This window comes from Natrix helvetica, assembly GCF_964273705.1.
Source record: "Natrix helvetica genome assembly, chromosome: 1".
NCBI classification, from domain to species: Eukaryota; Metazoa; Chordata; class Lepidosauria; order Squamata; family Natricidae; genus Natrix; species Natrix helvetica.
The window spans coordinates 144,942,802-144,958,194 of record NC_138548.1 but is presented as its reverse complement, the minus strand read 5'-3'; the positions used below and the strand labels follow the sequence as shown (position 1 = coordinate 144,958,194).

Genomic DNA, 15,393 nt, shown 5'->3' with positions numbered 1-15,393 from the left:
TCCTTCCGTAAGAAACTCAAGGCCCACTTGTTCAAATTAGCTGGCCTGGCTCAATTGTAATCGAAAGCAGAAATATAGTATAATTGAATCCTGACCTTCCTGGATGGCATTTTAAATTTTTAAATTTTGGGGTTTTAAATTGGTTTTAATTGGTACTATTTTAATTATTGTAAAATAGTTTGGTTTTGTACGGACTGTGTGTTTAAGTCGGTTTTGTCTGGTTTTGTGTGTTGCTTTGTTATTCATTTTGTATATTTATTGTCTGTGCACCGCCCCGAGTCCCTTCGGGGAGAGGGGGCGGTATATAAGCTAACTAAACTAAACTAAACTAAATTTGATAGGAGACAGAAATTCATTATTAAATAATGAACCTTATGAATTCCTCTGTGTACTATTGCATACTGTTATCTCAATCTTTTTATTTACTTAATTGTTGGATCTTATATGCTGTTCAAGTCCACTAGCACATCCAACAGTGACTTCAGCAGGATCTAAGTATCCTGAAACTCTTCCGTATAACTGGATTATACAAAAATGCCAGATTATGCAAGAATTATACAAAGAGAAATTTATTATTTTGCTGTGTTTGGGTTCTGTAGTGAGCTTCTCTTTTCCAGAAAATCTGATTATAGAAAATTACATAACATAATTTTCTAATTTTGCTTTACTTCTGGGATTTTTTTTATTATGTGTATGTGTGCGTGTGCGTGTGTATGTGTGTGTGTGTGTATGTTTCAAGCTTTAATATATTAATTTATTTCAAATAAGTGTAAGCATTACTTTTAGACATAGACACCTGTCTTTGCATCGAAATTGAGATTCTCTGCCTCATATTCTAGCAGAGAAGAATATACTTAAAGTTTACTGCATACAGTACGTTAACAGTAAAAGTAAGGAACTGAATTTACTGTTAACAGTAAGTTAACAGTAAGAAATTTACATTTCTCCTAAGTCTAAATTGAGCTCCTAATATTTTTATATCAGTAATATTTCTACTTTTTCAAAGTAAATGTAATTACTTGTACATTTGTCAATACCACAGACTGATTTCTTTGATCCCTTTTGTAATTTCCCACCAGATGAAATTAGATTTTAATAATGTAGCATGTTCATTGTAACGGAATTTAGGCCACAAAATTTTAATGGTTAACAGTGAAGTAATTTATATTATTTATTTTAGCAGTTTATTGTGAAAAAACATATATTTCCTTACCCATAATATTTGAAATATATAGTCAAGGCATCACAGATGTATAGAGAAAGGCTTATGTAGTAAACAAGCAATTCTACATTATTAGAGTGCTCAGGATCAGATATGCAATGAGCCACAATGCTTGCTGCATGTTTTGGATTTGATAATTGTCCCTCAATTTAATCAAAAGTAGAATACACAAGAGTTGCAAAATCAGAAGTCTGTTTTGATATATTCTATGAAACCTCTTCTGTCTACTGAAGTATAGAAATCCAGTAATTTACGTTCCAATGTACAACATTTACTGTGTTTTGGAGACAGGTCTCAATTGCACATACACTATTCCTTGAGTTCCAGAAAATTGTTGCTGCTATTGCTTTTGTAATTTCCCACTAAATTTTTTCACTGAAATTAGATTTTAATAGTTAGAAACTGTGTCATATTTCTTGGCTGAAATCTTTTTTTTTTTTTTTTTTTGCCATTCAATTTAATTGCAATATCTCTTTGTCATGGAAGAGTCTGATGGGGCTATAATCCTATACTGGAATTTGTTGATTATGCACAGGCATTACCCAAACAGGCAAATTTATGGGTGAGATAATAAAGAATTTGAAATTTCATTTTAGCTAGGATCAGTAAAAAGGCAAAGTATCTTCTTGTCTTACCTTGTGGATGATACCCTGCATGCAAAGATAAATTGTAAGGCTATAAATGGTATAAATATCTAAAAGATATATTGAAATATATATTTCTAAACATTTGAGATACTATAATAAAATTTTTAATCACTCTGGTTTTAGGCTATCGCCATTGTAATCCTGGAGAATTCAGCTGTGCTGATGGAAGATGCCTCTTAAATTCTCAGTGGCAATGTGATGGAGATTTTGATTGTCCAGATCATTCAGATGAAGATCCTATTAATATAAAATGCAGAAGTGCAGGTTCAGCTTTTTAAATATTTGTGCAATCTTGCTTTTAAATCCAAAATAATTTTCTAGAATTAGGCAGTGTTACTAAAATAAGTATTTCTACTTGCAGACTACCGACAAAGCATGCTGATTGGGTAATTCATCAATTGCCTCTTATTATTATTTGACATGTCCTTTCTGTAGCACCATACTGCAGATCTCTTAATCCAGATGGTGTTTGAGACTTCTCTCTTTCCCTCAATTCATCACTTGAAAACTGGCATGCTTTGATCCAAGGCATGTGCAAAGGAAGAAAGATTGAAAGATAGAAAAATATTCAGACTCAACAGAACTAAAGTTAGGTCTCCTTCAGGAGTGTAGGGACTCTAGACTGATGATGCATTTGACTCCACCTCAGGTTCAGCTTGATAATCTCCTGCATTGATACCTGTTGCTAGTCCTTTAAGATAATTCAGATAAGAAAAACCAAGGAATACTAACTTTATCTTTATTGTAAGGTTACATTAACAGAATCTTGCAAGATAGAAAGTATTTCTCCACTCCTTCTCTTTTACTCTTTCCTTCTGTGGATTTGATTCCCTGGTCTGGTCTACTTTAAGGCCAGCCCTAAGTCAACAGGAAGAAAGATCCATCATAAACAAAATTTTGTATTTAAAATAATCAAGCATTTAGCAAACATATAGAAAGTTGCCAAAACAATTGTTTATTGAAATTAGTGCCCTATGTACCATAACCATTAATATTTCTAGATTGTACTGTTTATTGATTTATAAAAGCTATAATAATTTACAAATATAAAATTTATACATATTGTGTATGTATGTATATATATATATATAACCTGTATCAGTATATGCAAATGTATAATTTGTTTGTAAAGGAAACTATAGATTATAACCCTGATGACCATACTTTTTGCATTCTGTTTCCTTTTACCCATTCATTTCTTTTTTTTAGAACAGTCATGCAACAATTCATTTTTTATGTGTAAAAACGGCAAGTGCATCCCCCAAGAAGACGTCTGTGATGCCAAACAGGATTGTGGTGATGGGTCTGATGAGAGAAATTGCCATATAAATGAATGTTTGAGTAAGAAAGTTAGTGGCTGTTCTCAAGACTGTCAAGATCTTCCTGTTGGATATAAGGTTGGTAGTTTAGAAGTTTAAAATAATACACTATAAAAAAGACTTTGAAATCCCCAACTGACATAGAAATGCTAATTATTTGATGCTTGTATTTGTATATTTTGTTAATAGTAATACAAGTAGCAAAACTTTATAGCCCATACTTCATTTTACTTTCTATGTGTCTTAGGAAAAGGAAATAGTTTTGTGGAACAAAAATCAATTGAAAATTGTAGGCAGAGATTTTTTTTTTTTTTAAAGAGAACCGAGGTACACTGAGATCTTATGCACTGGAGACGAATTCCTTGTATGTCCAATCACACTTGGCCAATAAAGAATTCTGTTCTGTTCTGTTCTGTTCCGTTCTACTCTACTCTACTCTACTCTACTCTACTCTACTCTACTCTACTCTACTCTACTCTACTCTACTCTACTCTACTCTATTCTTAATGCAAGTCCGGAGAACATGCAAACTTCTGTTTAGTTTTAAAATCTAATGTAATCAATTGGAGGTATTGAGAAAATAACAAGTAGCTTTAAAGTATGTGTCTATGCCAATTTATGTGTCTAATATATAATTTAAAAATATGTGTTCATTACTGTATTCTTTTATGTTAATCTCACAACAAAAGACTTGATGGATTTTTACAGTTGAACTACTGAAATAAGATATTATGTACAATAAATATATTTATTTATTCAATTTCTATAGCAGCTCATGTCAGACAATGATTGTGGGTGACTTACAATTCAAAACATATAATACACTAAAACTATAACCATTTTAAAACAATAAAAAATTGAAAACATCCAAAATAATATACACAAATTCACAAATCAGTCAGTAGTTGAGGCATTAAAAATACCCCAGCAAATATAACATAAATATTTTAATATTCTTCTAATTGAATGTCTAGTAAACATTCAACTTGCTAATTTGGGTTTATGACAAGAAATTCCAAATGTTGAGGTTATTGTCCCATTAATTTTCTTTCTCACCATTAATCCTCATGTTCTAATGCTTGTAACTTTTCCACTTCTCACACCGGGAGGTGAAGATACAAACAAACAAACAAAAAAAAGTAATGCCTACCTCTCTTTGATTCAGTAAAAACAATACAGTTTTTTTTAGAAATTTCCACAAAATAACCTGTAGCTTTCCTATCACCTGCCTAATGTAACTGTACCCCAAAGCTATTGGACTTTTAAGAGCCTTGAATAAATGCTAACTTAGTGTCTATCTAATTTTGACTAAATGGTGTGCCTTTCTAGCATGACAACATTTTGAATAGGATTAAAAAAACTTGACCTGGTAAATTAAAGATGAATGAATTTCATCTGTCTATTTTTGTTGCTGTTTCATAAGTTTATCATGTTCTATTAATTCTCCCTGTCTTCTAACTTTAACTTTGAAGATGTCAAAAAGTTCACTGTAAGTCCTCTCCCCCAGGACCTTTTGTAATTACTGTTGCATTGCGGAAACATGCACATTCTATTTTATATTAATTTAATGTATTTATAGTCAAAGTAATCTCAGACAATAACATTTAGAATAACACATTAAAGAGAAATTTGAAAAACACTTCAAGAGTTTAAATCTTGTTGCTTTTTTTTTTTTTGGTAGAACTCAACTTATATTACTATCTTTAGGACTATTAATGAGGCAGAACCTCTTCTTCTAAAACACTATCCCCTGGGCTAGAGCTGTTACTGTATGTCAGCAAAAGAAATGCAGCTACAAATTTATCTGATATTAGGTGCAACTTTAAATCCTTTCTTCCTCTTCTCTTTTAGAAAACAATAAGGACAGGTTTTTTTAAAAAAAAAGCAGCTTTATGGAACTAGGCAAAATGTATATATGAATCCAGAGAGAAGGACAACTGATTAAGAAAAAAATGGAACAAACAAAAAAATTCAAGCTGAGGAAAAGATTCAATGCTCTCTTTTCATCTGCATTTTTTCTTAAAAACTATGCTACAAACCATACTTTCCTGTCCAACTTTATAAAAGAGAAATAGAACCCATTTCAACTTTTTTATATACACATAGATCTTTTTTGCTATGAAATATTCCAAAAATCCAAACAATTAGACAAATTATAAAATTGTGAAATATTGCCTATGTTTGTGTGTGAAAAAGCTCAAAATGAACCATGGGTTTTTCTTTGAATCCTGAGATTTGGATAATATGTTTTAAAAGCAATTTCAACAAAATTGATATTGCATTAACCAAGGCAGATAAGGAGGTGGAAATAGCCCTGGCCTTTAAATGATTAACACACAGTGTGCTTTGTTTTTCTTTTTAGTGTAAATGCTGGCCTGGTTTCCATATGAAGGAAGATGGCAAAACATGTGTAGATATTGATGAATGTTTATCTGGCTTTCCGTGCAGTCAGCAATGCATCAATACATATGGGACCTACAAATGCTTGTGTATGGATGGCTATCAAATGCAACCTAATCCTCAGCAAGGATGTAAATCCCTTTCAGGTAAATCTTTTCAGCTACAAACCTAGTAAAGTCACAGTCAAATCAAGCATAAAGAATAGGACTTAATTTTTAAAGTATTAAAACATTTATTTGCAACTATAGGTTTTAGCAAAATACATGTATATAAAATGCAGCAATGAAATCAGTACATCCCCTCTTATATTAACAGTATTGTCAGGATATGTTTTTGAATGTCCCTTGCCACCATGGCAAACAATGCAATTGTTTCAATGCATGTTTGTCTTCATTAGACAACACTTTTTTTTGTTCTATTGGATTGACAAAGATATAATAAATTAGTTCTAGGTTCTTGATAGAGTTTGCAATATAGTAGGTAATGGGTCAGATATTCCACCTGTACATTATTGCATATGCATAACCAGAGTACAGTAAGTACTGTAAGCCTCTATATCTTCCATCCAAATAAGCTGTTGGCTTATTTGAAAGCAAAGTTCTGTAAAAACGTGTCTCAGGCAATGGAGTATAAGCAACTGTAAATAAAGTAACATTCTTTGTCCTTCTTTAAGGAGTTGGTACTACTTAACTAATTTGCACACCTGCTCTCTATCTTGTCTAAAATCATTAAAAAATAAGTTAGTTCCTCAAAATTGTATAACAATTATTTCAGAAGTTCCTGATCCAGCAAAAGTTGTGACATTAATTTTAGATACAAATTCATTAGTTTCCGTTGAATTGTTTATGAAAGCATTGGTTTGCTAAATAAATATTAGGCATAAAGACTAATTCCAATAATATTATTACTTTATTTACCCTTATGTTTACTGATACAGATGGAGAAGGGGAATGTTTCTTTTTGTTTTTTTTTCTTTTATTATAAAGCAGATTAATAAATTAAAGAAATTTGCATTATTTATGTATTTATTTCTAATTTCAATTTATGTCTTTGTCCATCTCTAATTCATCCCTTTGGGAAGCTAAGAACAGGAACAAAGTAAGGTGAACACAGCTGGTAGAACTAGTTGTTACATATACATTCCAAAGTGTATTAACATTAAAAATTGATATTTTCTTTTCAGTACCATTATAGAGCTCACTAATGGTTGGAAATTAAAATATGCATTAATTTTGAACCAAATGATTCTAACTTTTTTATGTCAACCGTTACGTATTATCTATTCGTTCCTTGAAAACCAAGCTGTGTTTATAAATTCATTTTGGAAGTAAAACTTAATAGAGTGTGTTAATTCTTCTCTTGTGTTTCAAAGGCTATATTAAAGTACTTTTAAAAGGTGCTAATTAAATCTCTTGTTCAGCTTATGACTAATATTTGATCTTGTTTGAAATTATGCTTTTAATGTTTTTTTAATCCATACCAATGTTCAAAGCATACAGCATTTAATTTTTCACTATTTATATTTATATTCCAAAGTTTCATAAATTAAATAAAAAGCTACCATTATTATTTTTTTCATATAGATGAAGAGCCATTCTTAATTCTAGCTGATCATCATGAAATACGAAAAATTAGTACTGATGGATCCAACTATACTTCAATGAAACAGGTATACTCTAAGTGTCACATAAAGGATCCTTAGACAGTGTACAGAAATCATAAATCTTTTTTAAAAGGTACAGTGGCCATAAACAGTACAGCATCATCATAAGGAAATGTCAATGCAGAAGTGAATAAAAACATTTTAGATGGGCAACAGAATTAACTTTTCCCCCCAAAGGTTATATATTTACCAGATGAATGTACATGGAATATACCACTGAAATCAATTCTTCATGTATATTACAACAAAATTAGTTGCTTGTATAACTTTATAGGAGTTTCTTTAAATGATTATGCTGTTTTTAATATACAAATATTATTCTACTAAGCAGAAGTGTTATGAATGTAGGGAAATAAAGCAATTAGTGATTTGTGGTTTTGAAACATATTTACATAAATATTTAAATGCAATTTTTTGCAGGTTTTTTAAAGATTAAATTAATACAGAACTAAAGAGAAAGGATTTTTGAGTAAATAACATAATGATATTGACCAAGAACACGATACTCATTTACTCTCTTTTACTGAACAGATCTGTGTTTATTTACTTTTGCTTTACCTACCTGTTCTCTTCAGTGTTTTTTATTAGTATTTTGAGTTTCAAATCATTGGTTCCTCTGTTATTGTTTCTGAACACATTCTTGTGAAGAAAATGCTATCAATCTATTTTAAGTAACATATGCAACTAGACTAGATTAGGTGGGCATCTTATCATCTAATCAAAGTTATATGCAGAAATGTATTGTTAATTCTCAACTGTGTTTTAGAGATTGAGAAGAACAGAAATAATGAACATTTAACCACTTAAGTCCCTATACTCAACTATAACTAACTTCTATTGTAATTAATTATTAATTTTGCATGACCAAGTATCAACATTTCATGGAGGAAAGCTGACTTTTTCTCCAAGTATTTCCTAAATAAAGAACAAATATTTCGTTACAAGTCTTCCATTACAAATCAAGAGGCTATGAGTTTGATCCTAGATAGAGGCAGATATTTCTCTCTCTAGGCAGGATAAAAATGTATCTGCTGAATATAACTCCACATTGGTGACAGGAGGGGCATCTGGCCAGTATACACACAGCTCCATTCAGTTGCCCAGACTCCACCCAGCAAGGGATTATGGGATCGTTAAAAGAAGATGATTCCATTACAAATCTTTCTACCATAGCATGCAGTAAATAATGTGCTTGGTTATAGTCTAATACTGTTCCAAATTGATAAAAAAATTCTTATGGAATTTGCATTCAGAAACATCCACAGAAAGATGAGATTTTTTTTTCTTCAAAATGACAAAATATATGTCATGTTGTTTCAACAAAGCTCTGTCTCTTCCACATCATGTTATTATGTGGACAAGAGTGTGGAGATGGTTTTGACAAAAATAAATGGCAAATGTAATAAAAACATCTATTTGCCTGGGCCAACAGGGAAGGATGAAGAAGATTGGTTCACTTTGATTTTCTTGGGTACAAAAGGAAAAGAAATAGAAACTCTTAGAAGCTTTCAATATCCTTTATTTTAGTCTATATTAGTAAAATAGAGGCCAAGTATTTCTTTGTTTCCTAACCTTGTCTACCTTGAAGGACTAACATAGTGCAAAGACCAAAAGAGAAGAATTTGCATCATAATACAAAATATGTTTCATTATTTATCCTTATTCGTGTCCTCCCACAAAATATCATACTGACTTTTGTGAGTCCAGTAGTAATACTTTGGAGCAAGAAAAACTATTTTCATGATTTCTCATTATTCAAGTGCCTCTCATAAACTATTATTTTCTTTAAAACTGTTACACAGTAGCTAAGCCATCATTTGGAACAATGATGGTGAAATTTTATTCAAATCATATAAAATGTGAAAAAAAATGGGTGCAATTGTAAAAAAAAAAAATGCATGTACTCTCTATTACTGCTGAAAGCCAGTTTTGAAATGATCCCAGCTTGAGCTGTTTGTACCTAATGTTACCTCCAGAAAATTGAAGAATTCTAAAGCAAATACAGTTACTTTATACAGCCCACCTAATATGGCCATAGTTCAAGCATTAAAGTATACTGTATCCTTGCAAAATTAAATGTGTTGGATCATAAATATATATTACTAATATACTCCTCAAAGACCACAAATGACTCCTCCCTGAGTATATTTCATGCAGAATCGCCACAATCTACCAACCCCATAGTAGCCTACTTTGCAGGGAATTAAAAACAGCATGAATGGACCTTTAAAGACTCCTTATCATATTGAAAACAGCTGGAGTCGATGCTCCATCCTGACTTGAAGATCAGTATCTCAACACAGCTCAGGATATCTATATCCAATGATACTCAAGAAGGTTTTTTTTTATAAGTTAGCAGTTTGTAGTGTTATCTACAAAAACAGTTTTTAATCCCCCCCACCCCTGAAAATGAATAATATAGTAATTTGGCAGGAAGGATGGAGTGAGCAAATTACTGCAATCTATCATTTTAGCAATAGCATGTTTTGTATTTAAGGCTGGACAATCTTCTGTAGTGAGGAAATACAGATTTGCACTGTCAAAAATATTTGTGATCTAAAATCATTTCAATTAAGGTCAGCTAAACCAACATTGCTTTAGGATTAAATGACTTGCAGGCATTTTAGATCATATTGTAACTTTTAACTTACCCTTAAAAATAAAATTGAAGTAATAATTGAGCAATATTTCCTTCCTACAATTTTGGAATGCTTCCGAGTACTACCAATTAATCAAGGAATACTTTTCAAAATTCTTTTGGGGGAAGGAGAAAAACAGTAGAAGATGGAAGATGACTATATAAACTTAATATAAATCATTCTAAACTTGACTGTAAAAAATATGATTTCTGTAATGGCATTGTCAAAATCTGGAATGCTCTACCTGATTCAGCTACAAATTTTCACAGTTTCCATCACAAATTGACTTCCGTGGACCTTACATCATACTTAAGTGGTTAGTAGAGGGGGCATGCATAAGTGCACTAACATGCCTATCATCCCTGTCACTGTATTTTTATTCTTGTATTCTTGTTCTCATTTTTGTTTCACAAATTCTAATAAACAAACAAACAAACAAATATGTCAGAAGGCCTCAAATCTTGATACTTCATGAGTGAGCCAGGAAGATTGTGGAACAAGAAGGCACTGTAATGTCATATTAAATCTGGGGATTTATATTGTCCTATAAAGTTCTCTGCAGTACTTTCACTCCAACAATAGGAACTTATAATTTTCAGGAGCCTCTTCATATTAGACAGCAGAACTCATGAAATCATAGCTAAAGCAAGCTTGATATATATTTTAAAGTAGCTATTAATTTTAGTTTTACTCCACTGAATTTTTAGATTTATTTTTCTTTTATCTCTGAGCATGTTTAGCTTTCATAGCCCCTTACTCTCTCCTTATTCATTTTTCTAAGGTTTTATCTCTTGAGAATTACTGTTTTATGTTTTCAAAAGTCAGCCATATTTAGTCTGCCATATGTAGTAATTAAATTAAAGGTAATAAATAGTGCCTTTTGGAAGAACATCCCTCATCTATGCATATTCAATTCACCATAGACCAGTTTAGACCAAGCGATAGACCAGTATGAGCAGAGTACTCTGTGAATCTAAATAGATAATAAATATAATAAAGTGTAAGACAAAGTTAAAATACATTTTTAAACCAAGCTTATATTTATAAATGAGGTTCAGAATGCAGCCTATATTAAATTATAATATAGACAGTAATATTACATTAAGTACACTAACATCCAAAATTACAAAAATGTGATAATATCTACCATTACAATTAATAGAATTTGACTGATGGAAAATTGGCCCACCACAGATCTTCCATGCTGATGCATAAAATCTAGCTACATGCACTGTAAAATCATCATTTGGTTATAGCTTAATCTGAGTACCTAGGATACAGAGGTGGAATTCAGCAGGTTCTGACCAGTTCTGGAGAACCGGTGTTGGAAATTTTGACTAGTTCGGAGAACGGGTAAATACCATCTCTGACTGGCCTCACCCCCATCTATTCTCTGTCTCCCAAGTCCTAGCTGATCGAGAGGGAATGGAGATTTTGCAGTAACCTTTCCCTGGAGTGGGGAGGGAATGGAGATTTTACAGTATCCTTCCCCTGCCACGCCCATCAAGCCACACCATGCCCACCAAGCCCACAGAATCAATAGTAAAAAAAAATTGAATCCCACCACTGCTAGGATATTATCAGAGGTACGATGATTTTGGTTTGGATGTCTCCATAAAAAGAGCAAGAAAGAACATATTCTGTAGTTAATACCTCTCTGGAATCACAGGGGCAGAGCCTTTCAGCCAATGGTACTTTTATATAATTTCCCATCCAATACTGCAGAAGGGACAGCATTATATCAGTCAAGAGAGAAAGCTTTCAAATGGGTCGGTATTTATACCTGTATAAGGCAGCTGGCTGCAGTGACATTATATCTACTGCATTTTGTACTGATGATAAAAAAAAGCTAGGGCCTTCCCTAGATCTGTCTGCTGCTCTGTATCCTTTTTCCTTTGCTTCAGGGTTTGTTTCACCTAATGGTATTTCATCTTGAGAACTGAAGGGAAAGTGTAATTTAGATTTAAAAGGTTAAATTCAACAGCCTTGATCCATGTGGACTGGTTGTCCTGAAAGCTAGACCTTAAAAATAGAAGTAAGATTTAATCAAAAATTTATAGAAGAGAAACACTCTTGACTTCCGACCTTGGAAGGATGAAAGGCTGAGTTAACCTCAAGACCGTAAGGATTGAATTATAGATTGTGGGCAAAGTTAGCCTGTAATACTGCATTCTAACCACTGTACTACCAGGGCTCATATATAAGAAACTAAAGTCCATGTACAATGGGATCTACAGGGGAAGCTCATCCTCATGGAAGCCAGAGGACCTTCAGTTTTTAACTCCTCATTAAATAATATTCTCCTACAGACTGTCTTCTCCTACCTATCAAAAATTGAGGTGGTTGGATAATAGATAATAGTACTTACATCTGCTTATATATTCTCCCATTAACTGGTATTAGAAATTTGACAGTATATTTGAAGGGGACAGCATTTTTTGTTGGTTAACCCCAAGTTGTTTCTGTGTTCCTCCTTCAAGTTCTGTTAAATGATAAAAATTAAACATGAAAATTTGGGGAAAATAGATATATCCCCCCTTTTAAGTATCTCCCTTAATTAATACTGGCTGACCAACCACATGCAATGTGTAGTCCTCAATGGAACTGCATCTACATGGAGGGAAGTATGCAGTGGAGTACCCCAAGGCTCTGTTTTGGGCCCAGTACTCTTCAACATCTTCATCAATAATTTGGATGAGGAATAAATGGGGAACTCATCAAATTTGCAGATGACACCAAGCTGGCAGGAATAGCCAACACTCCAGAAGACAGGCTTAAGATACAGAAGGATCTTGACAAACTTGAACATTGGGCACTATCTAATAAAATGAAATTCAATGGTGAAAAGAATAAGGTTCTACATTTAGGCAAGAAAAATGAAATGCATAGGTACAATATAGGTGGTACCTTGCTCAATAGTAGTAACTGTGAGAGGGTCTTGGAGTCCTAGTGGACAACCATTTAACTATGGGCCAGCAGTGTGCAGCAGCTGCCAAAAAAGCCAACACAATTGTAGGCTACATAAATAGAGGGATAGAATCAAGATCACGTGAAGTGTTAATACCACTTTATAATGCCTAGGTAAGGCCACACTTGGAATACTGTATTCAGCTTTGGTTGCCACAATATAAAAAAGATGTGGAGATTCTAGAAAGAGTGCAGAGAAGAGCAACAAAGATGATTAGGGGACTGGAGACTAAAACATATGAAGAACGGTTGCAGGAACTGGGTATGTCTAGTTTAATGAAAAGAAGGACTAGGGGAGACATGATAGCAGTGTTCCAATATCTCAGGGGTTTCCACAAAGAAGAGGGAGTCAAACTATTCTCCAATGCACCTGAGTGTAGAACAAGAAGCAATGGGTAGAAACTAATCAAGGAGAGAAGCAACTTAGAACTGAGGAGAAATTTCCTGATAGTTAGAACAATGAATCAGTGGAACAGCTTGCCTCCAGAAGTTGTGAATGCCCCAACACTGGAAGTCTTTAAGAAGATGTTGGATAGCCATTTGTCTGAAACGGTATAGGGTTTCCTGCCTGGGCAGGGGGTTGGACTAGAAGACCTCCAAGGTCCCTTCCAACTCTGCTATTGCTATTGTATATTGTAATACTTAATAATTAATCTTATAGGAATAGTTATCTTAACTTTATTAATTTGTTTACGGTAACTGCTGAGGTTATTTTTTCCCTTTCAGGGCCTAAATAATGTGATTGCAGTAGATTTTGATTACAAAGAAGAGTTCATCTATTGGATTGATTCCAGCAGACCAAATGGAAGTAGGATTAACAGAATGAATCTGAATGGGAATGATGTCAAGGTGATTTGGAAGTAATCATGGATTTATAAATCTTATTTGGATCAGAAGCTAATGTCATTATGTAGAAAGATATTTGGATACTGGCACAGCTTAAGCCAGTAAAATTATTACCCATGCAAAATCGATTCTGATCATGACTTAGCTTTATTGTGAATACATACATTGAAACTATGGAGCAGATTAACCATGATTAATTTAACTCAATTTATATAGAGTATAATTAAGTCTAGATGAAACTGGTTTTTTTTCCTATTTGACAGGTCAATTGATATTGAGTTGCACAACTGCAGTTGTTTTTCTTGGGTGATAAATACTTAAGGTTCAAATACTACTTAAAAAGCATATATATTAGTTGTATTTGTGCTAGTGTAAATCTTTAAGAATTTTCAGCTGCTTACACTATTTATTAAATTTATATGCTATGTATCTCGTAGTTCGAGGCAACTGAACAGGTTTTATAGATACATGTGTGGTTAGCTTAGTCAATATATATTTTCTTTAATGTTCATAATCAAACATGAAACAATTGATAGATAGGATTATAAAACATATAGCTTATGTAGGATATTGCATAATATCTGCTAAATTTGATCCAATTGAACTTCTACCTTATATAAGAATTCTTGGTAATGATTTTCTAGTTTTTTTTTTTTTTTTTTTGCTTTTTATTTCTGGACTTAGTTTTTTGATTGTTTGACATATGAAGTTTGCTTTTTTTTTAGTCACAGTAGAAACTTATATCTATTTCATATATTCATATTTGAAATAATTCTTTTTGAACTATGATTTAATTAGTGCCTATATGTACAATAAAGGGATATACATTAATACCATATTGTGGAAATTGAAATGAAATACAAAACCTATCTATTTTCTGATTTAAAGTATCAGACAGATTGAGTTAAATGAAGAATATAGTGATTACAGTGAAAACAACAACAACAACAAATAAATGAATGAATGAGGAATACTCCCATATCTAATATGGGACAGAACAACCATATTTCATTTGTTTATGCAGGATTTTCTTTTTATACTTCATATTTATGCAACTTTTCATTCAAAACCATTTGTGTTGTTTTTACAGATCTCCCATCCTACTCAAAGTTAGACTTGTTGATGAGAGTTCTCAGCAAACCTAACTCATGCCAAGGTTTCTCAGTGGATGCCAGAATTGAGATCAGCATTATGTGTCTATTCATAACTATACTTTTCTTATTTTGGAACTATACCAAACCCATTTTCTTATTTTTGCACAATAGTTTTAGTTTTATTCACTAAACTGTTAGTCTGTCATGGCTTTTCCAAGAGATGATGATGGAAACATTTTTGTTAGCTGATTACCGTACGTATAAATAACATTGATAATAGACAATGTTGCCTAGGGAACAGTGAACTTTTAATATCTCAGAATAGATAATTGACCATAATTTAGATGAATGGACGGATAAATACTTAATCCAGGTTCATTTTTTTCTTATATTTCCTATCATCTGAAGGATTATACGACTACTTTTCCATGCACAAAGAATATGTTGAATTTGTAGTTATAACAGTAGCCAATGAGGTGATTTGCTTGACAAAACTGTCCATAATAGTTTCATACTGATAGATTGAAATGGAGCTGCCCACCTTAACCTTTAGTAACTGAAGGTGGTAAAGATGGAAGAAACAGTACCACCAGTGC

General features: G+C 32.5%; 1 protein-coding gene across 1 annotated transcript in view; it reads left to right on the top strand.

Moving 5' to 3' along the window:
• LRP1B (LDL receptor related protein 1B) overlaps window positions 1-15,393 on the top strand; it is a gene marked incomplete at its 5' end in the record, with an annotated part of 698,113 nt that overhangs the window by 591,853 nt on the left and 90,867 nt on the right. The window contains 5 exons of the mRNA XM_081955361.1: window positions 1,993-2,133; window positions 3,079-3,266; window positions 5,551-5,734; window positions 7,172-7,257; window positions 13,584-13,706. Coding sequence (XP_081811487.1) covers window positions 1,993-2,133; window positions 3,079-3,266; window positions 5,551-5,734; window positions 7,172-7,257; window positions 13,584-13,706 — 722 coding nt within the window. The remainder of the gene's footprint in view (window positions 1-1,992; window positions 2,134-3,078; window positions 3,267-5,550; window positions 5,735-7,171; window positions 7,258-13,583; window positions 13,707-15,393) is intronic.